Raw genomic sequence first — 22,677 nt, forward strand, 5'->3', positions numbered from 1 at the left:
CACACACACACACACACACACACACACACACACACACACACACACACACACACACACACACACACACACACACACACACACACACACACACACACACACACACACACACACACACACACACACACACACACACACACACACAGAGAGAGAGAGAGATTGGTTTTACATACAAATGAACATTACCTATCAATAGAACAAGCAGATTCTACAGATTTCAGAAATATGTGTCGTACCTTTGAGCTGTTAAGCAATGGTGTGTGTCTTTTACGCTGAAGTTACCTCCTATTTCAGAAATGTATGAAAAAAAATGAAATATTCGCAATACTGCTCTGCCTATTGTCACTATGCAGACCATGACTGGCTATTTTATCTATTTATATTTTGAAGAGGGACATCTCAGCTTGACATTTATCAAATAAAATCCAATTGCATCAGATGCTGGGTGAATCTGTGAAAAGTACAAATTGTTTCAATTTTCAAACATAGCAAAAAAGAGCAAAACAGCAAACTTTAGTTGACACCTATCCATCTTCAGATTATAACAATACCTTTCTCATCATATGACATTTAAAAATACCCTCCCAAAGGGCATGTGTGTATAATTAAAAATTGTTGCCTTCTATATGAAGTGGTATCATGTTTTAGAAGATCTGATCCTTTTTTTTAAGTAACAGATTTGGGGCGAAAACTGTGAAAATGGTAAAATTTACGGGATCTCTGCATATTTTCTGGATTGTCTATAGACCTCATCATCATATCTCATTTAAATTGTGATCCCTGTAGACCATGCAGATATCATTTAAAGTTGTTGCCTTTAATATTAAGTGTCTATATGTTTCACATGGATGTGACTTTATTTTCAAGTGATGGGAAATTGCGTGAAAGCATTGAAAAGTGTAAAATTGATGGTACTTTTGCATATGTGTGGATTATCCATACACCCTGTTATTTTATCACATTGAAAGAGTGACCAATGCAGACCATGTTGATATATTCAAACGTTGTTGCATATGTTATTACAGTAGTGTTCAGAATAATAGTAGTGCTATGTGACTAAAAAGATTAATCCAAGCTTTGAGTATATTTCTTATTGTTACATGGGAAACAAGGTACCAGAAGATTCAGTAGATTCTCACAAATCCAACAAGACCAAGCATTCATGATATGCACACTCTTAAAGCTATGAAATTGGGCTATTAGTAAAAAAAAAAAGTAGAAAAGGGGGTGTTCACAATAATAGTAGTGTGGCATTCAGTCAGTGAGTTTGTCAATTTTGTGGAACAAACAAGTGTGAATCAGGTGTCCCCTATTTAAGGACGAAGCGACCACCTGTTGAACATGCTTCTCTCTTTGAAAGCCTGAGGAAAATGGGACATTCAAGACATTGTTCAGAAGAACAGCGTAGTTTGATTAAAAAGTTGATTGGAGAGGAGATTATATGCTGTTCATCTACAATGATCTCCAATGCTTTAAAGTGGACAGACAAAAAAAACCCCCAAAAAACAGAGACACGTGGAAGAAAACAGAAAACAACCATCACAATGGATAGAAGAATAACCAGAATGGCAAAGGCTCACCCATTGATCAGCTCCAGGATGATCAAAGACAGTCTGGAGTTACCTGTAAGTGCTGTGACAGTTAGAAGACGCCTGTGTGAAGCTAATTTATTTGCAAGAATCCAACGCAAAGTCCCTCTGTTAAATAAAAGACGTGCAGAAGAGGTTACAATTTGCCAAAGAACACATCAACTGGCCTAAAGAGAAATGGAGGAATATTTTGTGGACTGATAAGAGTAAAATTGTTCTTTTTGGGTCCAAGGGCCACAGACAGTTTGTGAGACGACCCCCAAACTCTGAATTCAAGCCACAGTTCGCAGTGAAGTCAGTGAAGCATGGTGGTGCAAGCATCATGATATGGGCATGTTTCTCCTACTATGGTGTTGGGCCTATATATTGCATATCAGGTATCATGGATCAGTTTGGATATGTCAAAATACTTGAAGAGGTCATGGTGCCTTATGCTGAAGAGGACATGCCCTTGAAATGGGTGTTTCAACAAGACAATGACCCCAAGCACACTAGTAAACGACCAAAATCTTGGTTCCAAACCAACAAAATTAATGCCTCGCAGATGTGAAGAAATCATGAAAAACTGTGGTTATACAACTAAATACTAGTTTGGTGATTCACAGGATTGCTAAAAAAGCAGTATGAACATAATAGTTTTGAGTTTGTAGCATCAACAGCAGATGCTACTATTATTGTGAGCACCCCCTTTTCTACTTTTTTTTTACTAATAGCCCAATTTCATAGCCTTAAGAGTGTGCATATCATGAATGCTCGGTCTTGTTGGATGTGTGAGAATCTACTGACTCTACTGGTACCTTGTCTCCCATGTAACAATAAGAAATATACTCAAAACCTGGATTAATCTTTTAGTCACATAGCACTACTATTATTCTGAACACTACTGTATGTGCCAATACGTATCAGACAAATATAGCCATGTATTCAAAAACCAGGAAAATGACTGCAATCGCTGAAAATGGTGAAATTAATGTGACACCTGAGAATGTGCGGATCACCCTCAGCCCATGTCATCATACAGCATTTTAAGAATGACTCCTGTAGACCATGTTAATATATTCAAAAGTTGTAGCACATGTTCATATGAGACAAATATAGCCATATTTTGAAAAATCTGGAAAATTACCGAAATCAGTGAAAATGGTAAAATTAATCTGACCTTTGAGAATGTGCAGATAATCCTCAGCCCCTGTCATCATACCACATTTTAAGAATGACTCCTGTAGACCGTGTTAATATAATCAAAAGTTGTTGCATATGTTATTAAGTGCCAATACATGTACAACAAATATAGCCATATTTTGAAGAAAAGGACAAAATAGTGGAATTAGTAAAAATGGTGAAATTAATCGGACCCCTGAGAATATGTGGATCAACCTCAGCCCATGTCATCATACCACATTTCAAGAGTGACCCCTGTAGACCATGTAGCCATATTTTGAAGAAACAGAAAACTGAAAATGGCAAAACTGACTGGATTACTGAAAATAAATCAGTGGATCATACATAGACTCTGTCATAATATCAATGTCAAGAGTGACCACAACACATCATCATCATCATTATTATTACAATGGCATTGATGTCAATGTGCCATTTAATCATAATTTAATTTGCTGTTGACATTGAATCACATTCATCCAATGATTGAATTAATGGATTCAGCAACAAAACTCTGTCATCAGCATAACAGTTACTGTTTACATGACATGGCAACTTGAGACAATGTTACAAAGCTGTCTGGTCAAGAAATTAGTTCACTTGAAAACATTAAAACAAACTTACTTAGTCAAGTTTCAATTCTCTAGCTGGTCTGGCAGCTGTGGCGTTTTCTGCCAGAATGACAAACATGGACCGATAAAATATTGATGAAATTCGAATGCAAAGCACACTAGAAATGGCAGCAAATTCAGAATTTTGCTTGGCTTCTTGACAAGTATTTCTTGTGATGCGACTGGGTTGTTTTTTTTTTTTTTTTTACAAATATGGTAAGATTAAATGCTTGTCTTTGTATTTGCTGAACGATAGGCCACAGGTATGGTCCGCATAGCAACAATTTACATTATTGCACAGCATGTTTTTTTTCTCTTATGTTTTTTTGCATAGCAAATTTATGTCCTCATAAGTAAATTCTAATTTCCAAATTACTGACTTCTTTGACAAAAATGAATTTTTCTGACAAGGAGAGATGTGCTGCTTGATATTTATGTGGTAAAAGTTTGTCTGACATTGAATTTTCTCACATTTATTCTGCTCTGAAAAATGCCTATTTCACCATTGTTTCACATCTATTAAACAACACATTTTAGCCTAAAAATACAAGACTGGTTACCATAGCAACCACTGAAGGATATGTTAAAATAATGTGTGACAGTTATACACTAGCCAAATACTGTTCATACACCAAGTTTCATTTAAATTGGTGAGATGTCACTTTCCATTTTTTTGGGCCCTTATGGCTGATTTTCTCAGTCAACTGCTCTTAAAAGGTCACCTGGTAGAAGGAGGGCTGTTGCAGCCAACATTTCCACTGCAGAAGGGACAATGATGACTCTGAACGTGGACATTTCTGTTCCTCCTGTTCTCCTCCCTCCTCCTCTGTTGCAGCAGGTTGCTGTTCTTTGGTTCCCACATGGAAAATGATGGAAAAGACGGCACCAATAGCCAGCACAATCAGAGCCAAATTCTGTAATAAAACAAAACAAAGATAAATGTAATGCGGCAGAGCAGTATGAAAAGATATCTGTCATATTTGAGAGAAGAAAGGAGTAAATCCTATATACAGTTGTGTTAAAAATAATAGCAGTGTGTTTAAGAAAGTGAGTAAAGCTCAAAATCCTTATGACAGCTTTTATTTCCATACACACAAATGCATTGGGAACACTGCACATTCTGTTCCAAATCAAAACATGAAGAAAAACTTATCAAATTTGTTATTACTTAAAAGAAAGTGAAAAAAAGGCTATTCAAAAAATAACAGTGTCTGCATTTTTCTTTCTGTGACCCTTATTTAATGACAAAGACAGCAAATGTTGTACCTGCTGGTTGTTGTGCATTTTTCTCTAAAAATCTGAGGGGTAGGGGTGTCCGAAAAAAAATCGATTCACGTCCGAATCGCGATTCTTATTTATTACGATTCTGAATCGATCCAAAATGTCCAAGAATCAATTTTTTAAAAGCATTTTTTAAACATTTTCTTGCTTAGTCGCTGCGTGTACTGTTTGTCAGGCAACGGCTTCCGTACTACAGCGTCCCAGCGAGGTGGGGGGGGTGGTCCGGCGTGCTTCAAACACTCGTGCGCTGCAGAGTTCAGTGGCTGTAGCTTAGCATGGCGGACGAAGAGCTAATTCAGCCAGCACCTTCTTTGCTGAAGGCAAATGTTTGGGCGCATTTTGGATTTTATTATTTGCTGCGTAAGAAGGAGCTTGACATGACTTATGTAGTGTGCAGAATCTGCAAAATGAAAGTCAAGTACTTCGGAAACACTTCAAATCAGCAAGCCCACATGCTATCACCCGGAGCTAAAAGAGAGGAGCAGAGGTCTCTGCCGACTACTGACCATCGCTTCGCTAAACTGCTAGCCAACTCCGAACGAGCAAAGCAGATAAGTAAATTTACATCTATAATCACTTGATTAACCTTGTAAAGCTGCATTTTCTTAAACATAAACATTTTTTTAAGTAATATAACTATTTCTTAGAGCTCTCTGAATCGAAAATTGATTCTGAATCAAATCGTCACCCCAAGAATCGGAATCAAATTGAATCGTGAGTTGTACGATTCACATCCCTAGTAAAATGGGTCATTTCAGACATTGTTGAGAAGAACAGCATACTTTAATTAATCCTCTTCAGCCCAGGCAAAATTATAATTTTTTTTTTTTTTTTTTTTTTTTACACATTTTACAAACTTCATGTGTTGACAGTAGCAAGGCTCCCATTTTGACTTAAATGGGAATTGGTCAGTAATTCATGCAGATACAGTTTGTCCACAGTCGATTCTGTGATGAATGATATGTGCACAACTTCAATCATCAGATTGTTTCACCATGCAGCAAAGTACAGAAGAGTTGGGAGGGAGAGGATTAACAAGAGTCATCAGGAGATGACATATCCCCCCAGCTCCCACAAATCAGTAATGCAAAGTGTGGGATCACCCAAGTACACCCTGAAGCTAAATATGAATGAAATTGGTCAACTGGTTCTTGAGATATCACGCTAACATATGAAAATGGACAGACGGATGGACGGACATGCTAATCACTATATCCCACCATATTTCATACCAGACGTTGATAAGAGAAAAAACATATAAAGACGTGCAGAAAATGACAGGCTAATGAACTAAAATGATCTCAAATGCTTTAAAACAGCAACAAAACCAGAAAGGTGCAGAAGTAAAAGAGAAAACCACCATTCAAATGAGTTGAAGAACAGCCAGAATGGCAAAGACTCAGACAGTGATCAGCTCCAGGATGATCAAAGAAGGCCTAAAGTTACCTGTGAGTACTCTAACAATTAGAAGACGTCTATGTGAAGCCAAACTATGGGCAAGAAGCCCCCGTAAAGTCCAAATGATTAAAAAACAAACCCCAAAAACGACATGCTAAAGAGGTTATAGTTTGCCAAAGAACACATTGCCTGGCCTAAAGAGAAATGGTGCAACATTTTGTTGGACTGATAAAAGCAAAAGTTCTTTGTGGATCTAGGGGCCACAGACAATTTGTCAGACGACCCCCAAAGACTGAATTCAAGCCACAGTACACTATAAAGACAGTGAAGCATCGTGGAGCTTCATGATATGGGGATGTTTCTCATACTATGGTGTCAGGCCCATTTATCACAATGACTGTGGATCAGTTTGAATACATCAAAATACTTGAAGAGGTCATGTTGCCTTATGCTGAAGAGGAAATGTCCCTGAAATGGGTGTTTCAACAAGACAACGACCCAAAGCACACCAGCAAGTGAGCAGCATCTTGGTTCCAGACCAACAAGATTAACATTATGGAGTGGCCAGCCCAATCCCGGGACCTTAATCCAATAGAAAATTTGTGGGGTGACATCAAAAATGCTGTTTCTGAGGCAAAATCAAGAAATGCAAAGAAACTGTGTAATGTCGTCCAATCGTCCCGGGCCTGGAATACCTGTTCACAAGTGCCAGAAGCTCCATGCAACACAGCTGTGAAGCAGTTCTCAGAAACAATGGTTATACAACTAAATATTAGTTCAGCAATTCACAGGGAAGCTAAATCTCCAAGCATTTTTCACCTTACACAGTAATGTTTGAGTTTGCAAAGAAAAATGCAGACATTGCTATTATTTTGAACAGCCTAATATTCCTTTTCCTTCACTTTCTGCAACATAATAAATTTCATACATTTTTCTTCATGTTTTGATTTGGAACAGAATGTGCAGGGTTCCCAATGTATTTGCATGTATGGAAATAAAAGCTATTATGAGGATTTTGAGCTTTACTCTCTTTTTAAATGCACTGCTGTTATTTTGAACACAAATGCCCAGAGGCATGAAGGCGCCGGTGCTTATCCTGGGATATCATAGTGTGAAGTAGATATAAGCCAATGACACCTCCTGGATGTAACACCAGCCCATCACAGGTCACTGTGGTGAGAAAGAAATCGCATGTACATAACGTATTCACAGCATTTGCCTTGAAGCTCAAAATTGAGCTCAGGTGCATCCTGTTTCCACTGATAATTCTTGAGATGTTTCTACAGCTTAACTGGAGTCCACCTGGGACAAATTCAGTTGATTGGATATGATTTGAAAAGGCACAAGCGTGTCTACATGTAAGGTCCCACAGTTAACGGCGCATGTCAGAGCACAAACCAAGATGAAGTCAAAGGAATTGATTGTAGAACCCAGAGACAGTACTGTATCGAGGCACAGATCTGGGGAAGGGTAGAAAAACATTTCTGCTACTATGAAGGTCCCAATGAGCACAGTGGCCTCCATCATCTGTAAATGGAAGAAGTTTGGATCCACCAGGACTCTTCCTAGAACTGGCATCCTGTCTAAACTCAGGGATCTGGGGAGAAGGGCCTTAGTCAGGGAGGTGAACAAGAACCTGATGTTCACTCTGTCAGAGCTCCAGCAATCCTCTGTGGAGAGAGGAGAACCTTCCAAAAAGACAACCATCTCTGCTACAGAGATGGTTGTCCATCCACTAATCAGGCCTGTATGACAGAATGACCAGATGGCCAGAGTAACCAGACAACTGCCATGTGCCTTTTACCTTAGTAAAAGTATTTGCCCGTCAGAGGGCCCAGGGCTCTCCACACAAAACTCTGCCTAAAGAGGGGGTGGGACATTTGTCGGAATGCCCAAATGTCTGATTTAATCACATATAAAAATAAAAGCACAAATACCTAATCTGTTTGTGTCCATTTTTTGTCCTTTTCTCATTCATTAAATGTGTTGTAATTTGATTTACTTTTGGGTGAGTGTTTAATTTTCTTCCCAAAAAAGGGCGGGTGGGCTGATGGGCAAATATGGCATTTTTTTTATATTGTTAAACATCATTTAATGGAGTGATATAAACTTTGGTGTCATCAAGGGCAGCAACTGCACCAAGAAGAAGAAAAGCAGCGAAAAAAAAAAAGTTAGCGAAATAGGCTTGTTTTTGTCAGCCCAAACTGAGAGATAATGGGTCTATGTTGTGATGGACCTCATGCCATTAAAGCAAAATGCTTTTACTCTCATTTGTGTTAAATGGAACCCAAAATTCAGACAGGCAGTCAACCACATGAGAAGTGTAGAAATAAATGGTTTGTTACAAAAAAAAAAAAAAATCCCAGCAACTGTCCAAAACGTCAGTGACACCAGTGACACAGGAGGTGTGGCATCAGAGAGACCATGAGAGACAGGAACAGAGAATGGGGAAAACCCCCCCACAGTGGACCGGAACCAAGTGAGCAACTAAAGAAGCACTGTGACAAACTTAAATGGTAAAACATAACGAGGAGGACAGCGACCGTTGTGGTGACTGTGATGTGAAACAGCTGTGAGGTACACAGGACCTCGCTGACAAAAGCACAGAAAAAGACAGGCATAAGAGTGAAACGTCAAACTACAAAGAACCTAGACTGAGCATAACCTAAAACAAACCATAAAGAAATCAATACCTAACACAAAACTAGTAACTAAAACAGAACTCAAACCACAAAACCACCAGAAACACAAGTAGGGCACCACGCTCGTAGAGTTTTAAATCTAACCAGGCCCCTCATACCGAGAGGCAGCTGCTATTGGCTAGTAAGTAACAATTGCGCTAATTAGCACCTATCTATTTAGCACCATCCTAATGACAGGGCAGCTGTCCCTCCTAACAATGGGACTGACGCCTCTCCTGATGACACGAATGACTCATTTCCATGAACAAAAGACTGAAACTGCTTTGACCTGAGTACCCAATTGTAAACAGGGGACAAAGCGTGTCTCAGACCCCCTCTCCGGTTAAGGGTGGGTTTCAACTGTTTCACATACAATGCTTCCTTCACTCCCCTCTCAAACCATTTCTTTTCTCTGGCTGAGATTTTAAGTTCCTTGTCCTCAAACGTGTGGTTAGTGTCTTTAAGGTGGAACAAGACAAGGAAGGTTTTAAACCAATATGTTTAAAACTCCAGTTTTTGCTGGCTTCTGTTATTTTTCTCGACAAGAGTGAAGACAGAAGTCAGACTACCAAAGCAAGAAATTTAGCTGAGGAAGCTTCTGCGATTAGAAGTGAAATGTCCTTACATCAAGCAACCCAGTCCAGTTGAAAATTCAAGCTTATCTACTACAAATGGGCTTTGCAATATTAAATTCAAATGTCCACAAAATCCACAATCCAGATCAGATCCAGATCAAACTTTGTCAGGTGATAGTGAGTGCCAGTCTGCACCTCACTTTCAAATATGATTTTTCTGACAAGGCAGCATTCTGATGAATTTTCCTATTGTCAAAATGATAAATATTGCATGTTTTACTAAATGTTCTGTTTGAACTAAATGTACTGTTTGACAGCCCTGTCACCTTTCTGTTACCTAAAAGTTAAGGCATGTTTAGTGTGGAGGTATCTGATAAGAGACATTCCTCCAGCCTTCCCTTGCCCTATCACACAAATGATCTCTGAGTGACACTGCAGAACTCAACTCTAGTCAATGGCTGCGAGACATCGTATCTAGACTTCCAAGTGACCCCTGACTCTTTTAGATGAAAGAGGCTCTTTGATCATCACAGCCATGTCATTCTTTTACACAGAAAGACAATCATTAAGTCCAGACCTTGTTTTGACATCCTGTTCCTGTGTAATTAACTCTGTGTTTATGTTTGAACAGATGCATTCTTTTTAACACTGTATGTGTAACTGCCCCCTGCCCTGATGTGGATAAAAGCTGGGTTCAGAAAGCCACACTTTACACTTTTCCAATAAGGACACCCTCGTAGGCAGAGCATCCGAAGTACTGCGTATTAAAAAGCCTGTTATTTGACAAACGGTCAATGTCTTGATTTTGGGCATTTGCCCGGTGGGCCACTGCACGTTTAGACGTGCATGGGCCGGCCGTCCCATATTTATAGAGATTATGGAAATATACAGTGTTCTCGAACCGCGCGCTGTTGTCAACACGAGGAAAATCCATGATCGGTGAAGCTACAGCATTCAATCGGTGCAGCTGCAGAGCCACTTCCTGAATTTGTGTCAAAATAAAAGTTCTGTAGTGTTTCATACACGGCGCAGTCTTATTCTAGGTTTCAGTTTTGTTTCCGTTTGATCACACAACGGAGACTTACATCGAGCACAATGACAGACATGACCAACAGCCAATGACAATGGAGAAGCATACAGGGTGGCCAATCAGATTGCAGGAAGAGCAGGCGGCCGCTCCCGCCCCTGTGAATGGATTGAGTCCTCGGTGCCTGGGCTTCTCTCCGCTCTTCTACTGATACAAGGTTGGAATCGTTTCTTTTATCTTAATTAACTGTGCTTTACTCTTGTTAATCTTTAAATGCAACAGCTATGGACTTCAGCTCCTTAATTTGCTGCTGTGTGAATCCTAGCAGTGGTTACACATTACCTCTCTCTCACTCACACACTTTGGAGACACAAAAACTTTTTTTTCCGCTTGTGTGCTTTTGCTTCCGTTTTGTCAGACCCGGCGCCAGAAAAAAAAAAAAAAAAAAAAAAAAATAATATATATATATATATATATATATATATATATATTTTTTTTTTTTTTTTTTTTTTTTCACAGGGGTCGAGGTCGCCCCCCTGCCCAAAAAAGTGCGCACCGGAGGAGACGTGCGCTCCTGGAAAGCTCGTGTATTTACGCTGCACCGTTGTAAGAGACTGACTAAGAGTGAAAAGTGATGACAGTATTTTTTTTTATTATTATTTGAACGTATAGACGCTCGGTCAAGTGATCTCCTGTATTCCACAGAGCCGGTGTTCTGTCGAGATGAGATGTGCCAACTTTCGACACTCTGAGCTGTGATGTACCTTCGCATTGTCCAATAGGAACGACGCGTCAGGCCAAAACATGGAAGACTCGTGGCAGAAACCACTGATCTCTACAAAATGGATTAAACCAATCCGATTGGTGAAGAAACCACTGATCTGTACAAAACATTACCGTGTAACAGGACTGCTCATTTATAGAGCAGTTTTCTGAAGAAAAATCATTGGAAATGTTTTTTTGTTGTTGTTATCTCAAACTTTCTGATTACTGTTAAAAAAAGTTTAGAACACTTGTAATTAAAACAGGTAAATAAATCAATAAATGGTTCTTTAGAAACATTTCATCTGTGTTAAAACCACCTGTTATTTCAGATTAGATAATTTCTTGTTTAACATAAGGAACCTCAGACATTTATTTTTAGACAAATAAAATAACATGGAAACTTGTATATTTTTTTGAAGTCTGGTAGATTATTTATATCTTATTTCAACCAGAAAAACAAACACTAAATAAATACAAATTTTTATTATAAATGCAATGACTGTAAAGTAGGATTTCTGTGACATAAACCTCATGATGTTTTATATATATATATATATATATATATATATATATATATATATATATATATATATATATATATAGTCATTTAAACTTGGAATTTCGTCAAAATATGTAATTGCCTTTAATGTTATCAGGACGCCCCCTCGTGGCGCCGGGTCCGCGTTTTGTACTATGATCAAGGTGAAATGACAGTGAAAGTGTGTGTTTAGGTATGTGTTCATGGTGTTTAGGTGTATAGTATTTGTTCATTGGGGGTTCGGTATGGACGGGTGGGTGTGCGTGTTTGGGGGTGGATTCGTCGGGCCAATAGTGGGCTGGTCCAGAGGAAAAATGCAAGGGCCGAAATTTGTTCCCAGTCCGACCCTGGTAACAAATCAGTGAAAGAAAAAGAAATGTAGCTTAAGCAGAAATCAATCAGATTAAAAGAATCCATGGATAAGAAAAAGGGGAAAACAAAAAAATTAAATAAGTTGGATGTGACGGATAGAAGATTATGGCACATACAATGTGTTAAAAAAAGAAAGCAAGAAACACACACACACATGGGATAAACATCATCTACTGATCTTTGTGTTTACTGTTACTCCGAACAGCATTTCGGAGTATTCAGCCTTCTTGGAGTTCCTAAATGGAGTGCTGTATGGAGCTCCGGTGGGGGACTCCGTTGTTCTGCTGGGGGACTTCAACACACACATGGGCAATGACAGAGACACCTGGAGAGGAGTGATTGGGAGGAACGGCCTCCCTTATGTAACAAACGACCCGAATGGTCGTTTGTTATTGGACTTCTGTGCTAGTCACGGACTGTCCATGACGAACACCATGTTCAAACATAAGGATGCTCATAAGTGTACATGGTACCAGAGCACCCTAGGCCGAAGATCGATGATCGATTTTGTGATCGTATCATCTGATATGAGGCCGCATGTTCTGGACACTTGGGTGAAGAGAGGAGCAGAGCTGTCAACTGATCACCATCTGGTGGTGAGTTGGATCAGAGGGTGGGGGAGGACTTTGGACAGACCCGGTAAGCCCAAATGGATAGTGCGGGTGAACTGGGAACGTCTGGAGGAGCCCACTGTCCGACAGGTCTTCAACTCACACCTCCGGCAGAGCTTCTCTAGCATCCCTGTGGAGGTTGGGGGCACTGAACCAGAATGGGCAATGTTCAAAGCTTCTACTGCTGAAGCTGCAGTGGGGAACTGTGTCCTGAAGGTTTTAGGTGCCTCAAGGGGCCGCAACCCTCGAACACCGTGGTGGACACCGGTGGTCAGGGAAGCCGTCCAACTGAAGGAGTCCTTCCGGGATATGTTATCTCGGAGGACTCCCGAGGCAGATGCAAGGTACTGACAGGCCCGAAGGGCAGCAGCCTCTGCTGTGGGGGAGGCAAAGCAACAGGTGTGGGAGGAGTTCTGAGCAACCATGGAGAAGGACTTTCGGTCGGCACCAAGGTGCTTCTGGCAGACCGTGAGGCACCTGAAGAGGGGAAAACGAGGAACCATCCAAGCTGTCTACAGTAAGGATGGGACTCTGTTGACCTCAACTGAGGATGTAATCCGGCGCTGGAAGGAACACTTTGAGGAACTCCTGCATCAGACCAGAGCGCCCTCTATAGTAGCGGCAGAGCTGGAAGCTGATGGAGGATTTTCATCAATTTCCTTGGTGGAAGTCACTGAGGTAGTCAAACAACTCTGCAGTGGCAAGGCCCTGGGGGTTGACGAGATCCGTCCAGAAATGCTGAAGGCTCTGGGTGTGGAGGATTGTCCTGGATGAGATGTCTCTTCAACATTGCGTTGAGGTCTGGGACAGTGCCTAAGGAGTGGCAAACTGGGGTGGTGGTCCCCCATATTTAAAAAGGGGGACCAGAGAGTGTGTGCCAACTACAGGGGCATTACAATACTCACCCTCCCTGGTAACGTCTACTCCAGGGTGCTGGAAAGGAGGGTTCGGCCGAAAGTCAAACCTCTGATTGAAGAGGAACAATGCGGGTTCTGTCCTGGTTGTGGAGGGTGCCTGGGAGTATGCCCACCCAGTCTACATGTGTTTTGTGGACTTGGAGAAGGCGTATGATCAGGTACCCCAGGAGATACAGTGGGAGGTGCTGTGGGAGTATGGAGTGAGGGGGTCCCAGCTCAGGGCCATCCAATCTCTGTAATCACAAAGCGAGAGCTGTGTTTGGGTGCTCGGCAGTAAGTCGGACTCGTTTCCGGTGGGCGTTGGCCTCCGCCAGGGCTGTGCCTTGTCACCAATCCTGTTTGTGATATTCATGGAAAGGATAGCAAGGCGTAGTCGGGGGGAGGAGGGTTTCCGGTTTGGTGGGCTCAGGGTCTCATCACTGCTTTTTGCAGATGATGTGGTCCTGTTGGCTTCATTGGCTGGTGACCTCCAAGTCTCACTGGATCGGTTTGCAGCCCCGAGTATGAAGCGGCTGGGATGAGGATCAGCACCTCTAAATCTGAGGACATGGTTCTCAACAGGAAACTGATGGATTGCCTACTCCGGGTAGGGAATATGGCCTTGCCCCAAGTGAAGGAGTTCAAGTACCTCGGGGTCTTGTTCACGATTGAGGGGATGATGGAGCGTGAGACTGGCCGGAGAATCGGCGGAGCAGGGGTGGTATTGCATTCACTCTACCGTACTGCTGTGATGAAAAGGGAGCTGACCCAAAAGGCGATGCTCTCGATCTACTGGTCAATCTTCCTTCCTACTCTCACTTATGGTCATGAGTGTTGGGTCATGACCGAAAGAACTAGATCGCGGGTACAAGCGGCCAAAATGGGCTTCCTCAGGAGGGTGGCTGGTGTCTCCCTTAGAGATATGGTGAGAAGTTCGGTCATCCATGGGAGGCTCAGAGTAGAGTCGGTGCTCCTTCACGTTGAAAGGAGCCAGCTGAGGTGGTTCTGGCATCTGGTAAGGATGCCTCCTGAGCGCCTCCCAAGGGAGGTGTTCCAGGCACGTCCATCTGGGAGGAGAACCCGGGGAAGACCCAAGACTAGGTGGAGAGGTTATATCTCCACACTGGCTTGGGCACGCTTCAGGATCCCCCAGTCAGAGGTGGTCAATGTGGCATGGGAAAGGGAAGTCTGGGGTCTCCTGCTGGAGCTGCTGCCCCCGCAACCCAAACCCGGAAAAGTGGTTGAAGATGAGTGAGTGATGAGTGAGAGCGTAATAACCTGTCACCCTTTGAAATGCTGTTTGGAACACAGAATTCCATCCCAAGGTGTTGACATGGGAAGATGCAGTGTTTGTTGATCATAACCTTGTGTCTTATTTGCATAAAACTGTCAATAGTTTTTTCTGTGTGTAGGTCTCGTGTGAAGGAAGCCCTTCCATTATCAGTGTTGGAACAATCGTCACTGGATAGGCCCCTTCCAAGTGCAAATGGCGATGCATACCACCATCAAGGTCGCAGAAAGGTCATGGATTTGCAAGAAAGTACTGAAAGACTTAGCTCCTGCTCCCGATTCCCCAACAACCTAAAGAAACATTTGACCAAAGGGTCACTGGCATCAACATCTTCCAAAAGTTAAGGTCATATGTCTCCTCTCTGGTTTTCTGTTCTTTTCAATCATCCCTATATTATGGTGGTACACTCTGATAGCTCAGACAATCTTCTTACAACTGAAGAATGCCCAACAACCTGCAAAACTGAATGAATCAGTGCATCAGCAGTTCGGGCGATCCTTCCCACTTTTGCATGCACTATTTCCTGTAACAGTAAATAAAAATGTAGACAGAATAAATTACACTGGTCTACAGCCAAAATGCTTCTGAAATAAAGATAATTAAACTTTACTAATTTTGATCCACAGAGAATGAAAATGTTGGTTGAAATTGTTGATTGGCTGCAGTTTTAAGAAATGCGACTAGTGTGTTCCTAAGGATCAATATATAACCCTTTAGCTGATTTTTAAAGTGTTACAAAAAGAGAACAGGTGAAATATTATACAAACAGTCAGAGAAACATAAAAAAGACCTATGGTTCGATTTTTAAAACTCTACTGTTAATACAATATAATTATGTAGACGTCATATTTGAATTCAACTTCTAAATATTTGTATACCAGAGTTACCTACACTTCAATGTGCAAAGGTTGTCAAACTTTACTAGAGATGCTGTAGCAGCCATACATGAACAGTTAGCAGCCACTTCCCTTATAGTGTCTGAAAATATACATGCTTGGACATGCTCTTGGCAGAAAAGGGAGGTGTTTGTGCTATGTTTGGACAAGATTGTTGAACCTTCATTTTAAATAATACAGCTTTAGATGGAAGACTGACAAAGGCCCTCAACATATCAGTCAAGATGAAGGAACATTCTGGCACAAACAATCCTTTGGTAGACCTGTTCGCTAACTTTGCAAATGGAGCAAATTGATTATGACTATTCTTACATTCTGAGAGGTATTTTTGGCCGTATTTGCAGTTTGTGGCTGATGCTGTATTCGAGCATTAATCTTATGATGCATTGACAGAGCAGTAGGTGCACCTAAACCCCCTGCATATTAGATTAGATATACTTTATTGATCTCACAATGGAGAAATTACATTTACACTCCAGTTACCTCAGACAGCAATTAGTCCACAATTATTACTTGTTTACCGTAATAATGGCACACATCAGAATTAAAGGCAACACATACACATTTGACATTGTTTATGTGCACTAAGTTTGATGAAGTCCGTTATCCGAATTGAGGCAAGTGGGTGAAGGCCACGCAGCAACGCTGAGTTGTGCCGCCATCAACTTGGGGGGGGGGGGGGGGGGGGGGGGGGGTTGTGGACTTGCAGCTAAAACTGCACCGCCCCCGCCGAAGGGAGAAGGAATGACGATAAGCAGGCGCCGGAAAGGGTGGGTGTTGATGGGGGAAGGAGGGGGTGGGGAAGGAATGGAACATGCTTCAGTACTGTGAAAAGCAGTTTACTGTCTTTGTGAGATGAGATAAGAAACAGCCAATGTTCCCTAGGCCGACACAAATCCTTCTGGAGGAAACAGTCGGGCAATTTGACCTTCAGGCTTGATAAGCCTGTAATGTTATGGTTACAGCAGTGAAATCACTTTTTAACAGTTCCACTTGCACAACCAAATCCCAATTATGAATTAAGAATATTCCCAATTATGAATTAAGAATATTCACCGGCCTCTGAAATCTTCAGCTTCAACTGCAAGGCACGCATCTGCTCCAAGATGTGATCCAATTTGCGTCTGAGTTCAAGAGTCATCGCAGTCTGAGAATGCACTGCCTTGCCAACCTCGTTAATCATGACGGACAAGCGAGGGGCCGTGGTTCTTAATGCCACTGTCTTGCCAATTTTCCGGTAGATCAGGGCAGCACATAAGCCAAAAAGTACCAGCCCTGCTACCATGAGACCAAAAATGAATAAATACTTGACGTCCTCAATGGAGAAAGGCGCCAAGCATGCAACACGCCAAGACCCCCAGGAGTCGAGGACATAGCTCGCAGGATATGTTCCATCTGGGCAGGTAGGATCCCCGGTCCTGACCTTCTTGTAGAAAAAATGGTGTCAATAGCATTCAGAGACCAGCTGATCAATTCCATGGTTAATCCAATAGTAGTCCAATAGATCCAGAATCCAATATAATTTGAGGAATTCACAGTCTGGTGAAGTAGGGACTTGAAGGATAAAGGTAGAGAACAGAGAGATAAGGGAGAGTGGAGGAGATGCGACTGCCCTCGTCGGAGTCCCAAGCAGAAATATATGCTTTTATCTAAATTCACAAGTATAACTGCACTGAATGAAGGAGAATCAGACTCAGACTTGCTCTTATTTCTCACTATATGGATGATTCAGAGACAGAAACTGGGGAAAATGACATATAGATGTAAACACTATATTTGCCTTGATGAAAACGTTTACTGAAACTGTTTACTGAAATGTCAATGTTCTACGAAAAACAGTAATGTTCTGAGGAATGTAACCTTATGACATATTGTTTTAACTTTGCAAAAGTGTAACAATGCAGATGCCACGTTATGTTCATTTGTATATAGTGCTTGATTTATTATTTTATTGATATTATGACCAAAGGGAGGAATTGTCAAAATGATAAATACTGCATGTTTTACTAAAAGTTCTGTTTGAACTAAATGTACTGTTCAACAGCCCTGTCACCTTTCTGTTATCTAAACGTTAAGGTATCTGATAAGAGACATTCCTCCAGCCTTCCCTTGCCTTATCACACACAGTGACTTGCTGCACACCTCACCTGACCAGACTGTTACAGATACATGGTCATGCCCTCTCCGTGCCCCACGCCACTTGCACCCATAATGTGCATGATATTACAGATCCATCGTCATATCCACCTGATATCTGTAATATCCTGTTATCATGCCTGTTAGACCCTATCCAGATAGCCGCACTGCGTAATGTCCAGAATGAGCATGATATTACAGATCCATTGTCAGTCCATCTCGTGTGTCAGAAGATGTATCGCCTCGCATGTTGGACACAATGACTTATTGTTGTTGTTGTTCATTCGGCTGCTCCCAGTTTTTGTTTGGGGTCGCCAGAGCAGATACAGTCAGATCCGCATTGGTAATTGGCACAGCTTTTACGCCGGATGCAACTCCAGTTTTACCCGGAGAAACACTAACAGCCACTGGTGTTCCAAAGAGGTCTCCCATCCAAGTACTAACCAGATCCTGCTCTGCTTAGCTTCAGAGATCTGACAGGATCAGGCTGACACAGAGCAGACGAGCTGCATGTTGGACACAATGATACAGATACATTATCTATCTCATAAGTGGAGATGTCATTTTACCTGTAATCTCGAGCCTATTATGGATGTGACAACCTATTCAGCCGTGTGCGGTGCAGCACGGCTCTGAGACACACTGACTTGCTGTGACACACAATGCAGTCGGTGTGATTGTGCAATGTTCACATTTAGTGCACAAAATGATTGCGTGCCACAGACTTTGCACACTACAATATTTCCTCTGCCTGGCTCATAGGGGGCACAATCGAGATATGCCGGCAGTATTTGGTGTGCCTGATCCATTTCGCAGATCACTCGAATGCGATCAGAATGCTCCGAATACAGTCAGACTGCGGTATGATTGCCCTTTGACCGCCATTCAAATTTTCTCCAGTTCAAATGCAGCTTGACAGTGGTGTGCATATTCTCTACATTCGTGCTAAGTGTGCAAATTTGGCAGATTTTGTTAAGTGCCACACAAATGCTGTATGAGGAATGTGAATGCAGCTCAATATGCACAAATGACGTCTGAATGTCCATTCGTACGTCAATCGTGCTCTAGTATGATGGGGAGGACGATCAAGACATTCGAATGGTTCAAATTGTGTATGAATTGCCATACGAATATCGTACCGTAATCACACGGCAGTCAGAATGCGGTACGACTGCAAATTGTCCGTTATTCCAATGTTTTCCAAAACAAGTGCAACACAAATGTAGACTGCATGTGCTCTGTCTGCACGACTGTGCCGACTGCTGTACGGGGCATTCGAGTACAGCTCAAATTTGCACAACTGTCGTTCAAATCTCATTCTTATGGCATTCGGGCTCATTTGTGCTCTAGAGTGATGGGGGTATAAAGAATGCCATGTGATAATATGAACGGAAAGAAGTACTCAAATGGTGTGAGTGAGTGTTTTGTTTTTTGTTTTTTTTTGCATTAGATCATTCAGAGTTCTTCTCTATAATCTTCTTGTAGAGAAGGAATCGCTGGTGTAATTTGGTATCTTGGATGTGATGCTGCAATGTGAACTAGATAAACAAGCACAGTGACTGTTAACATGCTGTTTTTCTGATGTGTGCTGCCTGGTTGGCCAAACATCTGCAGTAGCAGCACGCGGGAGCAGACCGTTTATTTTGTCCGTTTGTTCTTGTCATTCAGCAGCACGTTCTACTGTTTGGCAAAGACATTTATTGATATTTACTTGACATGAGTGTGACTACTTATTGTATTTTATCTCTGGAGCAAAATGGTTTATAATATATGAAGAGCTCAAATTAGTGACATCATTGCGATGGCTGCATTTGTTAGCCCATCCACCTAATATCACCAACAGCATACATATATACGAGTCACTTAATACATGTTATTATTTTGTTAAAATTGTAAGTGACCCTATTGAGGTATTCTGAGAACTTGATACTGGACCAAACATAAAATAGGCTCTATATTTTTTGGCTCATCTTGTGTATTGTTTCCAAGATTTAACAGGGTATGTAGAGGAACCCCCCCAGAGTACTACACCCTTCTCACCCTGAAGACAGGAATATCTCCTGGTCCAAGTTCATCAGAGAGGGGGTCGTTATCCCCACCAACCTGGAAGTGGAACAGCAGGTAGGCCACTGCGTACACTGTTATGTTGGCAATCACCGTGAAGGCATACCTACACACAGACAGGAAACAACTTTTTGTCAGCGCCTGTGGACAGCTTGATGGTGCCGACATGTGAATCTGGTGTGTACCTGTACGCGGTGAGTTCTACTTTAGCGTGCTCACAGCTAACCAGCTCTGGGATGAGGGACAGATGTGAGATCTGAGTGGCCGCCCAGCCGAATTGAAAGATGACAATAAAGGGAATGAAGTAGGTCAAACTGGCCCACTGAGGGGTGAGGGAGTCACAGCTGAAGCACTGGTTGAAAATGAAGCCAAAGGACACCACCACACTCAGCGTACCTGAAGACAGACAGAGAGATAGAAAAAAAGGCAAGATTGTGGTTAAAAATCAAAACCATTATTACTGAATCTCCAGCATGGACACAACTAGTGTTGCCATAATTACTTTGAAAAAGTAATGCTATTACTGATTACTCCTTGAAAAGGTAACTTAGTTACTGTACTGATTACGCGATGTTAAAAGTAAATGTTAGCTTACTTACTTACTTTCAGCAGCTGCCAACAACAACCCCTACCACCTCAACATGAAAATGATAACCAGTTTTGCCAATACTCACTTTATAGTCACCCTTTCTTGACTTCAATGAAAATAAATGTTTTATAAAAAATAAAACAAAGACATATTTCTTGACCTCATATTTAACTGCTGACAGCACTGCAATTACAAAACTTACAATTTCTAATCTACATTGTTTATAAATGTAAACTATTAAAATTCTTTCAAATTATTTTACTTTTTGAAATTATTATTATAACAGGGACGAAAGTGGTGAAAAAAAGCTGAAACCCAAAATTACTGGAATGTATTTTGCATGCTTACATTATTTTTTACTTTGCACACAGAAACAAAATTATTTATAATAATTTTGACCCTGGTGTTTATAGTTTTGTGAAACAATTTTTTTTTCTGTCTGCAAAGTAAATTATTGTGTAGCCTGGTGGAAAATCAGAATTAGGAAGGAAGGAAATGTGTGTATCTTTTTCCGTTTGATGTAAATTGTATATTTGCATTAAAGTAAGATGTTGCACATGGTTAATGGTGTTTCTGCTATCAGCAATAATGTCTGATTGGAAGACTGGGATGACGAGAGTCACTGTGAAATGAGTTGCAGGTGTACCAGCTGGTGGGCTTTGATTGGCTGGTTTGAGGGCATGTGGCACAGAGTGATTGGTGGAGTGTATGAGTGGGGCCAGTGGTGGGCACAGCTAACCAAAAACTTATCTTTTATAACGCTAACTGATAATCCACCAATATATATATATATATATATATATATATATATATATATATATATATATATATATATATATATATATATATATATATATATATATATATATATATATATATAGAGAGAGAGAGAGAGAGAGAGAGAGAGAGAGAGAGAGAGAGAGAGAGAGAGAGAGAGAGAGAGAGAGAGAGAGATATCTATAGATATCTATAGATATCTATATATATATATATATATATCTATAGATATCTATAGATATCTATATATATATCTCTATATCTATATCTATCTCTCTCTATATATATCTCTATATCTATATCTATCTCTCTCTCTCTATATAGATATATATATATATATATATATATATAGATATATATATATATATATATATATATATATATATATATATATATAGATATATATATATATATATATATATATAGATATATATATATATATATATATATATATATATATATATATATATATATATATATATATATCTCGGAAGCTTTCAGTATAGTCTCCAGTACACTCTCAGCTACTAACAAGCCGATTTTGAGTTTAACCCTCTGGGGCAGACGGCGTCATATACAACGGCTAAGACCAAGCTTTACTAAATTACAAATAACTTTTTAATGATATGAGATAGAAACTTACTTTTTTTTTGCTGAAAAGTTAACAGCACAAAATCCCAGTTTACTTTAAACCGGTTAACACCTTGAGACAGAAATTAGTTCACCCTAAGGACAGGATCCCTAGTTACAAACAGAGCAATGTAGTGTATTCTATCAGATGTCAGGAAAACTGTAACGAACACTACATAGGTGAGACTAAGCAACCTTTACACAAAAGGCTATACCAGCACCGCAGAGAGGGCGCCAGTGGACCTCAGTCTGCAGTTCATCTCCACCTTAAAGACACTAACCACACCTTTGAGGACAAGGAAGTTAAAATATTAGCTAGAGAAGAAATGGTTTGAGAGAGGGGTCACGGAGGCATTCTTTGTGAAACCTTTGACACCCAGCCTTAACCGGGGAGGGGGTCTGAGACACGCTTTATCCCCTGTTTACAATGGGGTACTCAGGTCAAAGCAGTTTCAGTCTTTTGTTCATGGTAATGAGTCATTCACGTCATCAGCAGAGTCGTCAAGGGAGCCATCAGGAGAGGGACAGCTGCCCTGTCATTAGGAGAGTGCTAACTAGAGCACAATAGGTGCTAATCAGAGCTATTGTTTAGTCACTAGCCTATAGCAGTCTGCCTCTCGGTAGGAGGGGTCTGGTTAGGTTTAAAATGCCAGCTTTTGTGACTTCTTGATTATTCTTCTCTACAAGAGTCAAGACAGAAGTCAGACCACCAGAGCAAGAATTTTAGCTGAGGAAGCTTCTGCGATTTGAAGCGAAACGTTTTCGCGTCAAGCAACCCAGTCCAGTCGAAGA

At 40.9% G+C, this 22,677-nt stretch overlaps 1 protein-coding gene across 1 annotated transcript in view; it reads right to left on the bottom strand.

Annotated features, from left to right (window-relative positions):
* Nucleotides 1-22,677, bottom strand: part of LOC117521851 (major facilitator superfamily domain-containing protein 12-like) — an 87,001-nt gene that overhangs the window by 8,170 nt on the left and 56,154 nt on the right. The window contains exons 3-5 of the mRNA XM_034183206.1: nt 20,075-20,285; nt 19,866-19,995; nt 4,081-4,272 (exon numbers count right to left, since the gene is read on the bottom strand). Of these exons, the coding sequence (XP_034039097.1) occupies nt 4,081-4,272; nt 19,866-19,995; nt 20,075-20,285 (533 nt within the window). The remainder of the gene's footprint in view (nt 1-4,080; nt 4,273-19,865; nt 19,996-20,074; nt 20,286-22,677) is intronic.

Source organism: Thalassophryne amazonica, chromosome 12, assembly GCF_902500255.1.
Source record: "Thalassophryne amazonica chromosome 12, fThaAma1.1, whole genome shotgun sequence".
Taxonomy (NCBI): Eukaryota; Metazoa; Chordata; class Actinopteri; order Batrachoidiformes; family Batrachoididae; genus Thalassophryne; species Thalassophryne amazonica.